Below are 14,273 nucleotides of genomic sequence, written 5' to 3'. Positions count from 1 at the left end.
TTAAAGGGTTAGTTCACCCAAAAATGAAAATTAGCCCACAAATTACTCACCCTCAAGCCATCCTAAGTGTATATGACTTTCTTCTTTCGGACGAATCCAGTCAGTGTTATATTAAAAATGGTCTTTGATCTTTCAAGCTGTTGAATGGCACTCAGCTGGTGTTGCATGCTTCATTCCAAAAGAAGTTAAATAAAAAGCGCTCTTCCATTTAAAAAAAAGTGTCTCACAAGGCTCCGGGAGGTGAACAAAGGGGTCCTGTAGTGAATTGATGCGTTTTTGTAAGAAAAATATCCATATTCAAAACGTAATAATCACTTTAATCTAGCTTGCGCTCACTGTTGTAAACGAAAGCAGTTCCGGTCGGATGACGTATGCGGTCGGCTTTACGCATGCGCCGCTCAGAGGTGACGCAAACGGAAACGCAGGGGAGAGATCAAAACAAAACAACGGTGACTTATTAGAAGTACAAAACGAGGATTTGTAAAGAAGAATGTCAGAGGATTTCGATATAAGCCAAGAGGAGACTGGTTTTCCTTTGCTAAGGTAAGGAAACTTTGCTTCCTTTGCTACGGTTAACAAACGCTGGTTTTCACGAGACTCACCGGCGCATGCACAGCACTGAACTCATACGTCATCCGCCCGGAACTGCTTCCGTTTACAACAGTGAGCGCAAGCTAGATTCAAGTGATTATTACGTTTTGAATATGGATATTTTTCTTACAAAAACGCATCGATTCGCTACAGGAGGCCTTTGTTCACCCCCTGGAGCCGTATGAGACACTTTTTTTTTTAAATGGATGGGCGCTTTTTATTTAACTTCTTTTTGGACTGATGCATGCAACACCCGCTGAGTGGCATTAAACGGCTTTAAAGATCAAAGACAATTTTTTATATAACTCCGACTGGATTCGTCTGAAAGAAGAAAGTCATATACACCTAGGATGACTTGAGGATAAGTAATTTATGGGCTAATTTTCATTTTTGGGTGATCTAACCCTTTAATAAAAGTCAGTGTTCCATCAGAATGATTTTGAAACTGGGTAAAAAGGTAACTTGCATACAGTTGCTTTAAAATCCACGCAGTCTTTAATTTCAGTCAGTCATATTTTTTTCACTGAATTAATTTCAAAAGTAAGATGTTTTTAAATGATGTATCAGAAAATAATAACAAAAAAAAAAAGCTCTATTTTTTCTTAAATTCCATTATAATTCATTCTATATTGAGGGCTAGTTGTTAACAAGACAGATGTTTACTACTGGCCTCGGGAAATATCTAACCACATCTTACAACTCTTCAGCACGTTCAGGTGCATGGTAACCAGTGTGCCATCAATTAGCAGTGTGTTTCATTTAGAAGCGATAATATACAGAGCATGGTTTTGTACAGGTCTAACTCGTCTTCCCCCTAGACATGCTGACAAATATCAATTAATTCTCAGTCATCCACTAACTCTCTTCACATGTAAAAAAAAAAAAAAAGTAAAATAAAAATAACTGCCAAGTCTTACCATGGTGTTTTTAAGTTTGTTTGTTTCTGGTATTTTGTTTCTTTTTTTAAACATTTTATATTCAATATTATTATTATTATTACTACATTAAATAATAAATATATTATCATGAAGACAAGAAGAAAATAGAGGAAGACGCCAAATTAATACTATAATTAATAAAATGGTTAGTTGTGACTCTTTAAAAACCAAAATGAGATCTGAACCCACTTTTAAGGACAAGGACAGTGTGAACTATAGTCCATGTTTGGTTCTTTTAAACAGACTCACCTTTTGTAAATACTAGCACGTCCTCTCTTTTTAGCATGGATAGAGACTTGGTCTTTCATCAAAATGTGCACAATAACCCCCGAGACTCACTAACCAAACCAAAAACGTCTCACCTCTTAATAGTAAAGTCAATATTTATGCATGTTTGCACATGAGGAAAGCCACCGATCTTGCTTACATGTTAAAAAAAGGCAGGCCATGTCTAAGTGCACGCAGCCCATTATTCAGGACAAAGCATAAAGACGCATAAAAAAAAGTGCATTCAGAAATTCAAGTGAAAGGTACTTGTATTAATGCAGATTTTGATCATAGAGATGCACATCAAACAAGACCTAGCAAAGAAAATGAAATATTCCATTTAAAAAAAAAAGAAAAGAAGAACATTTTAAACAAACAAACTTGGCACAGTTTTCGTGAATCATGGTTGGTGTCCCATCATGCTTCTGGTTGGCTGATTAGAGTGTGAACAAAAACCAGCGAAATGGTCGGAAAAGGCGACTATGAGCAAAACACCCTGTAAAAGGAAAAAAATAAAGATTAAAGAAGATACAAAGAGAGAAATTCAGCTTTGCCACCACAGGAATTAATTACATTTTAAAATATATTCAAATAGAAAATAGTTATTTTAAATTATAAAAATATTTCACAACTAACTGCTTTTACTATATTTGTAAACAAATAAATGCAGCCTTGGTGAGCATAAGATACTTTTTTTGAAAACATTACCAACCCCAAATTTGGAAAAAAAAGAGTGTTTTTTTCATATTTCATGCCATTTTTCATTTGGGATGTAATTGCAATTAATTTGATTAATCAATCTGCATATCATGTAACTAATTCCATTAGAAATAGTAAGCAATTGACAGCTCAAAAATAAACACCTTTCATGTTTAATGTACATAATTAAGGTCACATTTCATTGTAACATTATGCATTCATTGCAACATTTCATGATAATATTTAATTATCTTGTTATATATTTATTTATTCAGTATTGCCCACTATCCAACAGAGTACCAGATGACACATGGCGAGGGACCGTGAGGTAGCTCTCGTTCTCCAACACAAGGACTTTCATCATAAAACATCAAAATAAGTGACACCTCTCACAGGAACTATGGTGGCCATCCAGCAAAAAGGCCAGTTAAGCGCACACTACAGTTAAAGCACCTCTCCCTCCCTCCGCTCTCACAGCGAGTGTGCTATGAACAAGCTCTTATCTGTGAGAGCACAAACAGAGAATAGCACAGCCACTCTCTTCTCACTAATCCTGTTACGCTGCAGCCTCTTCTCAGCCTCCGTCTCTATGGTTACGGTGGGCATTCAGTGATGCTGGTCCAGAGGCTGTATCTACAGTAATCTACACGGCACAAGGTCCTCCTACAAGCACGGATAACCCAAGGCGACTCAAGGAGGGAGGAGTATGGATGGAGAATAAGCAAACAGGACTTACTCATCCGTGTCTTTCTTGCTCTCTTCGATGAATGCAATAGACTCCGACCTTAGACGGTTGGTGACCTCGTAAGTGCGCAGGGTCACACCGAAAATGTCCTCATGGTATCGATGCTCATCCTTCAACGAGAAAAAAGAGAAAACAGTCTGAAAAAGTAATTGGAACATCTCTGATGACATTGTACTTGATTTACCTTTGCACAGAAGGTCAGTTTTAAATAAATGACTGAATGGAGCCACTAAATACAGTATAAAGTTTGGAAAAAAGTGGGGTTGAACCTTTAATTTTTCTGATAAATTGTCAATTAATCACAAAATTATGAAAATAAAATGTAAAAATAAAGTTTAATTTATTCAACAAGTTATATATATAAAAAACAAACCATATATATATATATATATAAAATAAATAAATAAACTATTAACCAGTACAAGTAACTAGAACTTCTCAGATGACCTTGTACTTGATTTACCTTTGCACACAAAGGGTCAGTTTTAAATAAATGACCAAAAAGCACCACTAAGTACAGTTCTGTCAGTTCTTGACACTTAGCATACAGTTTAGATTTGGCGGTATGGTTCTGTTCTGGGCAAAAATCTCCCTGCCCATCCATGCAGCCTGTCATGAATTGACCCCAGTGTAAACAGAACAGAACAAAGCAGATATCATTAATGTTCTTAATGATATTTAAGTGTAACAACATTATTCAAGATAAAAATGAGTCTAATTTAACAAAAAAATATCAGAAAGCCAAGTCCTGACTGTGGCAAAAGGAGGAGTTGGGGATGGAGGAGGGTCATTTGCTCCTGAGCAAGTGATAAAGCTGCTGAATATTACTGAATAGACCTTATATAGGAATGCCGTGATAGGCCTCATATTCCTATAGGTAGATGTGGATCAGCTGAGAGACCCCTGTGACCTGCCAGAACTAACGCTATACGCTTTATTATAAAGTTTGGAAAAAAGTGGGATCTAACCCTTAGTTTGCTGATATAGAAGCCAGCATCTTCCAGAGACATGTTTCCATGCAGTTTAAAGATCTGCTGGACTGTTTTCAGTACATCTCCAGCCATGGTGACGTCTCCACAGACGTAGATATGTCCTCCTTCTTCTCTCAGATACTTGTACACTGTTTCAGACAGCTGCTCGCGAAGCACATCCTGGACGTATTTCTGAGAGGAAAAAAAGAACAAGAAATTGTGAGGTAAGGGACTAAAGAGATGTCTAAGAGCCACGAGGCATGGTTCCACTGTTATTTGATCAGTCAGAAATGCTATGCCTTGCTCTGAATTTAAAAAACAAAACAGAAAATCAAAGACTTTCTTCAAAAATGTTATTTTTTTCATTATCTCATTAATCTCTATGATTCACATGAGCAGCTAGCTAAATCCTCACTAATGCTGGAGTATAAATGGATTTGAAATATCCTCACTAATACTTGCCAAGGCATCATATTCTAACCTTTGGTTTCCCAGGTTCTCTGGAGTATGCAGTGTAAAGCTCTTTAAACACTTCCTTGTTCTTGGCCTGGATGGTCTCTTCCTTGTAAATGTGGTCAATCTGTGACTGCCGACAACCGAAAACCAAGATCATGGGGCATGCCTTGATTCCTGATTAAATATAACATGACAAAATTAAGATTTAATTCAATGACAAATGCCAAAGTATATTAAAGTATAAGTATATGTAATTGTTAATTTTACAAATTTTCAATTAATCATACAACTATAAAATGTAAAAATAAAATTGTATTAATTAAAATAAATTGAATTTTACTTAATTTATTCCAGCAAGCATTGCTGGAATGTCTCTGCATTAGATAAATGAATCAAACAATGATAAACCTTTCTCAGACCTGGACATTTAAATGCACCATTTAAATTACAAGAAATTACATGAATAAACAAAATAAAAGCTTAAGATAGATATCTTAAATATCTTATTTTATTCTACAAAAAGTGATGAAATGTCACTAAATTTGAATGAAATCAAATAAATCAAACAATGCTAGACCTTTCTCAGGGCTGGAAATTTAAATTAATCATTTAAATTTGAGTTTGCAAGTTCAAGCAATTACAACAAATTAAATTAAATAAAAACTTTACATGGATGGATGGATATATACATTTTTGTGTTACTCTACAAAAACACATAAATGTATTTGGTAACAAATTAATCTAACAAAATATGCTTTCCTTTCTCAGATCTGTACATTTAAATGCACTATTTAAATTCAGAAGCAACCAAAAGCCTACCCTTGTTTTCAATATCATACAGTCTCTGTTGCCAGAAGCTTCTGAATGGAGCAATTCCAGTGCCTGGACCAATCAGAATACATGGAACCTGGCTGTCTTTTGGCATACGGAACATTGGAGCCCTGAAACAGAAAATACATCTTTTGATTTAATCAAATCCACAAGAAAACTACCATTAGTGGACATATTTAAGAAGTATATAAGTATATATATATATATATATATATATATATATATATATATATATATATATATATATAAAAAAGTTTATATTTACCCTCTGACAAAGCATGGCACCGTATCGCCTTCTTCCAAGCTATTGAGCCAGAAGGAACACACTCCATGGTGTATGGGACCTTCTCCATCTAGCCAGAATAAAACGCATAATCCTTTAAATTGACACCCTCTGACACCGATCTAACGCCTAGCAATTTAGGACTTTGCAGGGCTGACATCACTCGCTTCAAATGGAGTGAAATTGCTATATTTTAGCAGCAATCACGCCATTATGCACATAATTACATGTTTACAATACATTTAAAATGTGGAAGAGAAATTAGATCACAGTTTTGCTTTTGCGCATGTTAACTATAAAGGCTTAACAGCAAATGAGCAGATCTAGAATTAATTTGATCATTTAATTTTTATGTAGTCCCTATTTTTTAAATAATTGAGCAGTTATTAGATTAACAGTCAGAATCAGACTAATACCACAGACAACCAGATTGGTCTCTCTTCCAACAATACACAATTCATTAGGCACTTCAGTCAAATTGCTAATTGAGTTCATAGTCTCTTATTAAGCACCCAATTATTCACACCATACCGCTGTTGGGGAAATTTGAGTTTTCAGGCCGTATGTCATTGTAACTGTTGAAAGTGAGAGGCTGTTTAGTGTGACTCTCACAGTTTGAGACGAGTGACAGAAGCACTGGAAATGTTTTTAACACCGTGAAGTGGATTGCATTGGTTAAACACAGCATCAGGTCCTGTTTACACCTGCTTTAAACATCTGGTGTTAAAGTGATGAGCAGAGACGCATTACCGATAACACCTGGTACAATCAGCATCTCAAATATGTCTCCGGTGACCATCACCTTTGCATATTGATCAAGCAAATAAAGCAAAACTAAGCAAAAATACTACTGTTGACAAGTTTGTGCTTGTTAAGTCTCATGTGCTCACCAAGGATACATTTATTTGATCAAAATTCAGTAACAACAGTAAATATAAGATGGAGCAAGCAGGACCAGGGAGGCGATGATGGAGGAAGGAGCCAGCGAGGAGCCAGGAGTGTGATGAGATGGATGGTGGGCCAGAGCAGGAGGAGACAGCTGGTGGATCACAAGAGCCCAGCCAAGACGAAGGCCCATGGCGGAATCGCAGGACGGAGGAGCCATGGAGGAAACCTAGGTGGAGGATCCAGGGGTGTGAGCTCCTGGCTGCGAGGATGCCATTACAGATGGTGACCCAGACAGAGCCGAGCAGGTGTGTAGGTTGGGCGACTTTGAGGATCCTGAGGGCCGAGGCAAAGCAGCAGGCTCCGGCGACCGTGATGGAGGCGGGGATCCGGAAAGCCACAGTGGAGCTGGATCACCTGAGGATAAAGGCAGAGTCAGAGGGAATGAGGAGCCTGACAAAGCCAGAGGAACGGAATGACAAGGCGAAGCCGGGGGAGTGGAGTCCCGAGGCGGCGGATGGTCGATGTCTGACCAAGGTGGAGCCGAAGGGACGAGGGTGCCTAGTGGAACCAGTAGGACGACAAGCCATGGTGAAGATGAGGGAGCTAGGAGCCAAGGCGGAGTCTGAGGGTCGAAGGACTGAGGTGGAGTCCCTGATCCTGTGGCTGGATGCAGAGACAGGGGAACCTCACACCAAGGCGGCGCTGATGGTAGAAATCCCCGAGGTGGACCCACATAGGCAAGAGCAGGCTGAGGGTGTGCAGAGGGGGTGTTGGACAGCAGTGGAGCTGGGGCTGAGTGCTTAGCTGGGTGAGATGTGGTGGCAGGTGCAGGACCCAGGCTAAACTGAAGATGTGAGGAAGTCCAGCAGGGCTATCAGAATAACAGGCCAAAGTAGAGGTGATGGTTCTTGAGGAGTGGCATAAGCTGCAGCTGGCAGAATGTAGTGACAGATAAGCCAGGCTCACACTACAGAATTTTTGGCTGGATTTTGCTGTCGCGGACAGATTTCCACATTCTGTGACAAAACCCCATGATTGTGACCAAATCGGTGCTCGTTGCGGTCGCCGAAGCTCTTTAAGTATGAGCAGGTCAGCAATGTGATCCGAACCGGTCTCGAGCTATCACAGACGCTACGACATTTTCAAACCTGTTTGATATTATCGCCACGTGATCTCGTAATGTGAGCAACACAATGACAAGGTTGAACTAATCCAGCCAATCATAGTGCAGATGGTTTAAACACTCTTATCATGCATCTTTATGAACAGACACAAATGAATCAAATCAACTAACTAGAAATACATTTAATAAATGCATAGATTGTGTATATAATACCACGTTTCATTGTACTGTTTAATTGCCTCCAACTTTTTCTGCAGTACTGACAGTCCTTGTTGTCCACGTCTTCCAAGCCATTGTTTCTGCCATATTCTCTTTTGTTGTGGTTTCGTCTTTCTTTCGGATAAAATAACTGCACAGACCAATTGAAGGGCCAGTTGATCGTCCATGCTTGAAGATATGGCCTATAATTGCTGTAATTGCTTGCGAGAATTTATGTGAGAAAACGTATTTTCGCTGATGGTCGGGAATGCCTCTTCACTGAATGTATTGTAGTGTGTGCACCTCGTTAGCGTTGTGTTGTGTTGTATGCGCGCAGCTATGACAAGATGCCGACAGATGAGAACAAATCTTGTTGCGTAGTGTAAGCAACACAATGATTCGGCTAGTCTTTCAGTCATGTAGTGTGAGCATGCCAATAGACAGATAATAGACTAGGGATTGAGAGAAAGACAGAGCCAGAAGGTGGATATTCAGATATTCAGGAGGGTCAGGGCTGGATGGAACCAGCATAAATTCAATAGATTCATGACTGGGAGAAACCAGCAAAAACTCTGAAAATTCAGGGCTGGCTAGAATCAGAGAAGACAGACTGACCAGGGCTTGGCGTAAATAGGGGAAGTCGTGGCCTAATGGTTAGAGAGTCGGACTCATAACCCAAAGGTTGTGGGTTCGAGTCTCGTACCGGCAGGGATTGTAGGTGAGGGGAGTGAATGTACTGCGCTCTCTCCCACCTTCAATAGCACGACAAGGTGCCCTTGAGCAAGGCACCGAATCCCCAACTGCTCCCCGGGCGCCGCAGCATAAATGGCTGCCCACTGCTCCGGGTGTGTGTTCACGGTTTGTGTGTGTTCACTGCTGTGTGCACTTTGGATGGGTAAATGCAGAGCACTAATTCAGAGTATGGGTCACCATACTTGGCCACATGTCACTTCACTTCACACTTCACTAAATGAAGAAAATAAAGGGTCAAAAAGAGAGAGTAAATCTACAGAGGCCAGCTGCAGCTCACCCTCAATGGCTCATACTCCACGAGAATCCCCACTGGGAGGGACGTTGTTGCCGGCTCACACATCTGGTCAGACTCATTATTGGGCTTGGGGGCGAAAATTCGGGGCTCTGGCTCCGCATCTGTGGTGGGCTCACACGATAGCTCCGTGTTGTGTGGGGATGATGGCTGGCTGGGCTCTGGTTTGGGAGTGGGGATTGCAAGTACCTTGTTGGCATTGAAGGCGGTGAGTGGTGAATCATTGCTCACCAGCATCCACTCCACAAAAGCGGTTAGGCACCCACGAGGACCTTCCCTGGACAACTTTGTCTTTGTTGGTGGTATTAAGTCCCACGTAATAAAATGTTGTCAGGCAGTTGTCTGGGAAATGAGTGGGTCCAAGATATTCTGTGTATGGTCCTCAAGGGAGAGATCCCCCTGCAGCTGGATTGTTCATTGAGCACAGACATAGAAAATAAAAAAAAATAAAAAAAACAAACTGCTACACTCCAGTCTTCTGTCACGGATTAGCATGTGTAATAATCCACATGCAGGCAAGACGACGAAGAGTTCAATATCTTTTAATAAACCAAATGACAGGGAAACACTACACATTCACGTATCCACAAACTGACGAGACCGGACAACCAACAGAGACAAGAGAGGAGTATAAATAAACAGAAGGTAACGACTTAATTCATGAAGGGTAGGTGAATCTAATCAAATCAAGAAACATGAGGAGAAAACTAGGTCACAGAAGGCACAGACACAATAGAACTGTGACATCTAGAGTTTCATAAGAGATCTCAATAATGTCTCAAACTGTGTACAGATCACCAAGATAGCAAACGCTGCAATCTAAAGATTTCTCAATATGAACTCAAAATTTCTCATCATATTCATCCAATTCATCCTATTTATTTATATTTTATTACGTTTATTATATATTTTTATCTTTCATAAAGTTTATTACTATCTGTTCTGTGATAGAAGTGAAATTATGTTCATTTACAAATTTTCTTAAACTACCAAAATCTGCTTTGTACATTAAAATATTTTGATAAACACAGGTGGTAAAATAGAAAAACATATAACTGATTAGATTTCATCATAAGTGACAATACCAGACAATACTCATATACAGAAAGTGCACAGGGTCATATTGTACACACAAAGACAAAACAGCATCAGGGTAACATACAACACCAAAATGTAATAAACATTAACTAAATCACATCAAATGCAATATAAATGACCCTAATGTACATTACTAATGACAAAAAATGAGAAGAAAAAAATCATGTGTGTCATGCAAAGACTTATGGTAATGTCCTTTTACTGTATTTACATTTTTTTTCTGGATAAATTATATAGAAATTCATAGTTTTAACTTGCAAAAACATAAATGTGAGTATTTTACAGTAAAATTACATATAATGATACATACATACGTTTTTTCTCCGTATATGGTGTAAGGTAAATTACAGTTACCAATTAGGTTTTTACTTTAGCATCTTTACAGTCTTTGTGTAAAAATTCTAAGCATTTTTACTGTCTTGATATAAAACTCATTTTTAAATGAAACATAACTAAAAGTTCTATTAAGAGCATTTTGGGTTTTTTTACCTCTGGGCCGATAGGACACCACTGCCACAGTGAGGTGTATCTCTCCTGGATGGAGGTCTGGAGAGGAGCTGATGGAGTAGTATCGTGCCTGTAGGAGGGGTAGCTGGGTCAAGAGAAGGGTGGACGGGATCTGGAGGGATGGGAACTCCTCCAACACCTCCACTATGGTGGGATTATTGTACCACTTCCACTCCTCATATTCCTGCAAACCCTGAGGAGACACAGAATGAAGCATATAACATCATTATATGCTCATATATCCCAGTAGCTCTGGTTTGGCACATGCACTCTGGATGAATGGCAATCGCTCAAAACATTCTGCAAGCACCTTGTGCCGTGGAGTGACAGTAAGAAGTGAGTTAAAAAAACCCTGTCAACACTCTAATTTGCGTAAATGTGTTAGTCATGTGAGTGCAAAAATGAAGCCAGAAAGGTCTTTTCAGATCTCTCCTTAAAGAGAAAATTCTGTCACCGTCGACTCACCATCATGACACTGCATTTTTTCCGAATATAAAAGGTTATCTAGCACAATGTCCAGGCTGTTTTTTCCTCATTCAACAAAGCTATAAAAAAGGAACCAAAAACTGCAATTTATAGAGACTGTATACTTCTAATAGCTATGTTTACTAGACTATCATGGCTTCAAAAGACTAGAATATTCAGTGGCACACAAATCACGTACTTTACAGTACTTTCTTTTTCTGACCGTTTGTTCACCATATAGACTATTTGCTTCAAGAAAAACACTACCTTATTGTTTTTGACTGCATCTCTGAATTTATGAATTTTAGTGAAATACCTGAACATTGTGATTATAACTAATTGATGCACAGAAAACTCAATGGCAAGGACCTTTATGGTTGTAAATCTGAAAAGCTGATGAAGCTGAATTTTAGAAATTGGTGCTTTTAGTCAGCAAGGACACTAAATTGGTCAAAAGAGACAGCAAAGACATTTATAATGTTACAAAAGATTTCCATTCCAAATAAATGCTGTTCGTTTAAACTTTCTATTCATCAAAGAATCCTGAAATAAAATGTTTCACATTTTCCATAAAAAATATTAACTGTTTTCAATGATGATAATAATAATTTTTAAAACACCAGCAAAATAGAACAATTTCTGAAGGATCATGTGACACGGAAGACTGGAGCAATGGCTGCTGAAAATCCAGCTTGACCGTCACAGAAATAATATATATATATATATTTAAAATATATTGAAATAGAAAACATTTCTTTTAAATTGTAATAATATTTCACAATATTACTGTTTTACTGATTAAATAAATGCAGCCTTGGTGAGCATAAGATACTTCTTTTAAAAAATCTTACTTACCCCAAACTTTTGAATAGAACACTATACAAAAGTATAATTTTATACAGGCAGAGAGAAACTGTGGGGAGTTGCCATCCTCACTGATGTGAACTCAGCTGAAAGAATGTCTGCAAAGAATGTGTCAATGTCCCTCTGTCTTTCTCCTCTAGTTCAATCCATTCCTTCATCAGAATCATCTGAACCAGAAAGGATGACTCACTAACTAAGCATTTTTAGCAATATTACGAAAAATTGCACCGAGTGTTTCAGTGGGAGGCAATGAAAGAGAAATATTTCCATGTCTTGGTGTTGACACTGAAAAGCTTGAGTGAGAGAGAATAAACAGGCACGGGAGGGAGAAAAAAAGGAAGTAGGGAGGAGGGGGTTGATTTTCAGAGCTAATAAGTTATCAAACTGAGAAAATGACTGCTGATTTGAGGTGGAAAAGGCAGGGATGCATGTGGCGATGTGACGCCTTTTGTCATATATGGAAGAAGTGGGTGAAAATGAGTCTTAAATCATTACTGAGCTTTGGCATGGCTTGTATTGATGCAAATAAATGTCATACATGATAATTAGGGAAATGCATGAGTGTGTGCAGTTATTCAGTGTTTTCTTACCTTGCTGAGTACCTCTAGTCTCTTTCTCTGTTTCTCATTAGTCGCTAGAGGAGCAAATTGTTGCAGTAGCAGGGGACTTGGAGGGGTGGTTATGTCCAGGAAGTATTTGAAAGCCTGATAGATGGTACAGGGCGGAATACGACTCTCGTCCGTCCAGTTACTAATCACACCTGCAGAAGATAAAGAGGCTCTGATTTGTTAAGAATGCAGATATGACCAGTTTAATCTTGATTTAACCAGTGATTTACTAACTTGATGTGACATTCAGATAATCAAGAATGAAAAAAACATTTTAGAGTTTTGGTGGAGGGGAAGATTTAAGTAAACAATGACTTTAATTTGACCCCTTTCCTCACAAATATGCCTTCTGAGGACCTGAAATGTATAGTATAAGTCATTTGGACTGCTTTTACTGTGCTTTTTATCATTTGTTGAGGCCCATTTTCTTTGCCATTTGTATTCCATGGTACAAGAAAGTAAGTCATATGGGTTTGGAACAACATGCGGATGAGTAAATAATGAGTTTTTATTTTTGGGAGAACTGTACACTGATAATGCGCCCAAGGCATCTACTTTTGTTAAAATACCTCTTTTGTCCACAATAATGCAGGCTTCAATGAGACCACAACTGTAATGATTTTCAGATGCAGGAGAAAGAGTTGCAGCAACCTCATTTTCCCTCTGTAAAGGTCACTGGCCGGTTTTCAGTCATCCTGACATATTTCTCAACAAGGTAGGGTGAGAAATCTCACTTCAGATAATCTTTTTAAAAGACAAGTAGGTCCCGTCATTAAAACTGATAGACTGTACATTTCCTGTCAGTACCATCAAACATGTACAGCTCTGAAAAAAAGATATACAGTGTCTTTAACACCGTAAATAAATATCAAAAAGGGACATCCTTCAGAACCACCATCAAAAAATTGCCATGATATTGTTTAAAGTATCCAGAGAGATTTTTCTGAAAACGTTTGCTCGAGTCCATGTTTGTACACAGCCCTATTAGTACTGACAGTATGAAAACAAAAATCAAAAATAGTTTCAGTGCAAGACAACTGTGAAACAATTTTGTGTTTACAGAGGCAAGATAAATAACCTTATATGATGATGAAAAAATTCAACAAAAGAAAACAAACAGAATGAAACGGCTCAAATGGGAAAACGGAACAGCGCCTCAAGCACAAGAGTTGAAACCCTGATTGAAAGCACATCATTTAGCACTGAAAGCGTTTTTGATTCAGTCAGATTTGTAAGGAAATAAAAGAATAGCATGACAGCATCAAAATCTGTCCCTGTGGGTGAAGTTTTGGATGCCGAAAATTGTCTATTTAATCTAAATATCTCTGTCATGGATGATAATGAAGCCAATGCATTCATTCTTTAACATTATATCAAGCGATTAAGTGGTTTTTACATAGTGTGTTTTACAATGAGTGTTTACATGCAGACTGCACTGATAACTATCAAGGATCAGCTAATTATAAAAACCTAACAATGCAAAAGAATTGCATTTACATGAGATTTGAATTTATTGCTGCATGCAAACATTGAATAAGCTGACAGAATGCTGGCAAAGTTTAAGCAAAATCCTTTTTTTAAATACATTTTTAACTGTTTAAAAAGAAACATTCACATGCATTCATATGACACATTGTCGGGTTAAGCATAATCAATTTGTGCATGCAAATACGCTTAATGATGTTAAACATTACAT

General features: G+C 38.2%; 1 protein-coding gene across 1 annotated transcript in view; it reads right to left on the bottom strand.

Moving 5' to 3' along the window:
- Positions 1 to 2,021: 2,021 nt before the first annotated feature.
- Positions 2,022 to 14,273, bottom strand: part of LOC107599638 (nitric oxide synthase, brain-like) — a 53,932-nt gene continuing 41,680 nt past the window's right edge. Inside the window, exons 23-30 of the mRNA XM_016291288.1 lie at positions 12,560 to 12,729; positions 10,623 to 10,833; positions 5,764 to 5,851; positions 5,487 to 5,608; positions 4,693 to 4,841; positions 4,209 to 4,403; positions 3,232 to 3,350; positions 2,022 to 2,292 (exon numbers count right to left, since the gene is read on the bottom strand). Of these exons, the coding sequence (XP_016146774.1) occupies positions 2,277 to 2,292; positions 3,232 to 3,350; positions 4,209 to 4,403; positions 4,693 to 4,841; positions 5,487 to 5,608; positions 5,764 to 5,851; positions 10,623 to 10,833; positions 12,560 to 12,729 (1,070 nt within the window). The 3' untranslated portion in view covers positions 2,022 to 2,276. The remainder of the gene's footprint in view (positions 2,293 to 3,231; positions 3,351 to 4,208; positions 4,404 to 4,692; positions 4,842 to 5,486; positions 5,609 to 5,763; positions 5,852 to 10,622; positions 10,834 to 12,559; positions 12,730 to 14,273) is intronic.

The sequence above is a fragment of the Sinocyclocheilus grahami genome, unplaced genomic scaffold (genome assembly GCF_001515645.1).
Source record: "Sinocyclocheilus grahami isolate Dianchi unplaced genomic scaffold, SAMN03320097.WGS_v1.1 scaffold269.1, whole genome shotgun sequence".
In the NCBI taxonomy this organism is placed as follows: domain Eukaryota; kingdom Metazoa; phylum Chordata; class Actinopteri; order Cypriniformes; family Cyprinidae; genus Sinocyclocheilus; species Sinocyclocheilus grahami.
This window is presented reverse-complemented; position numbering and strand designations above follow the sequence as displayed.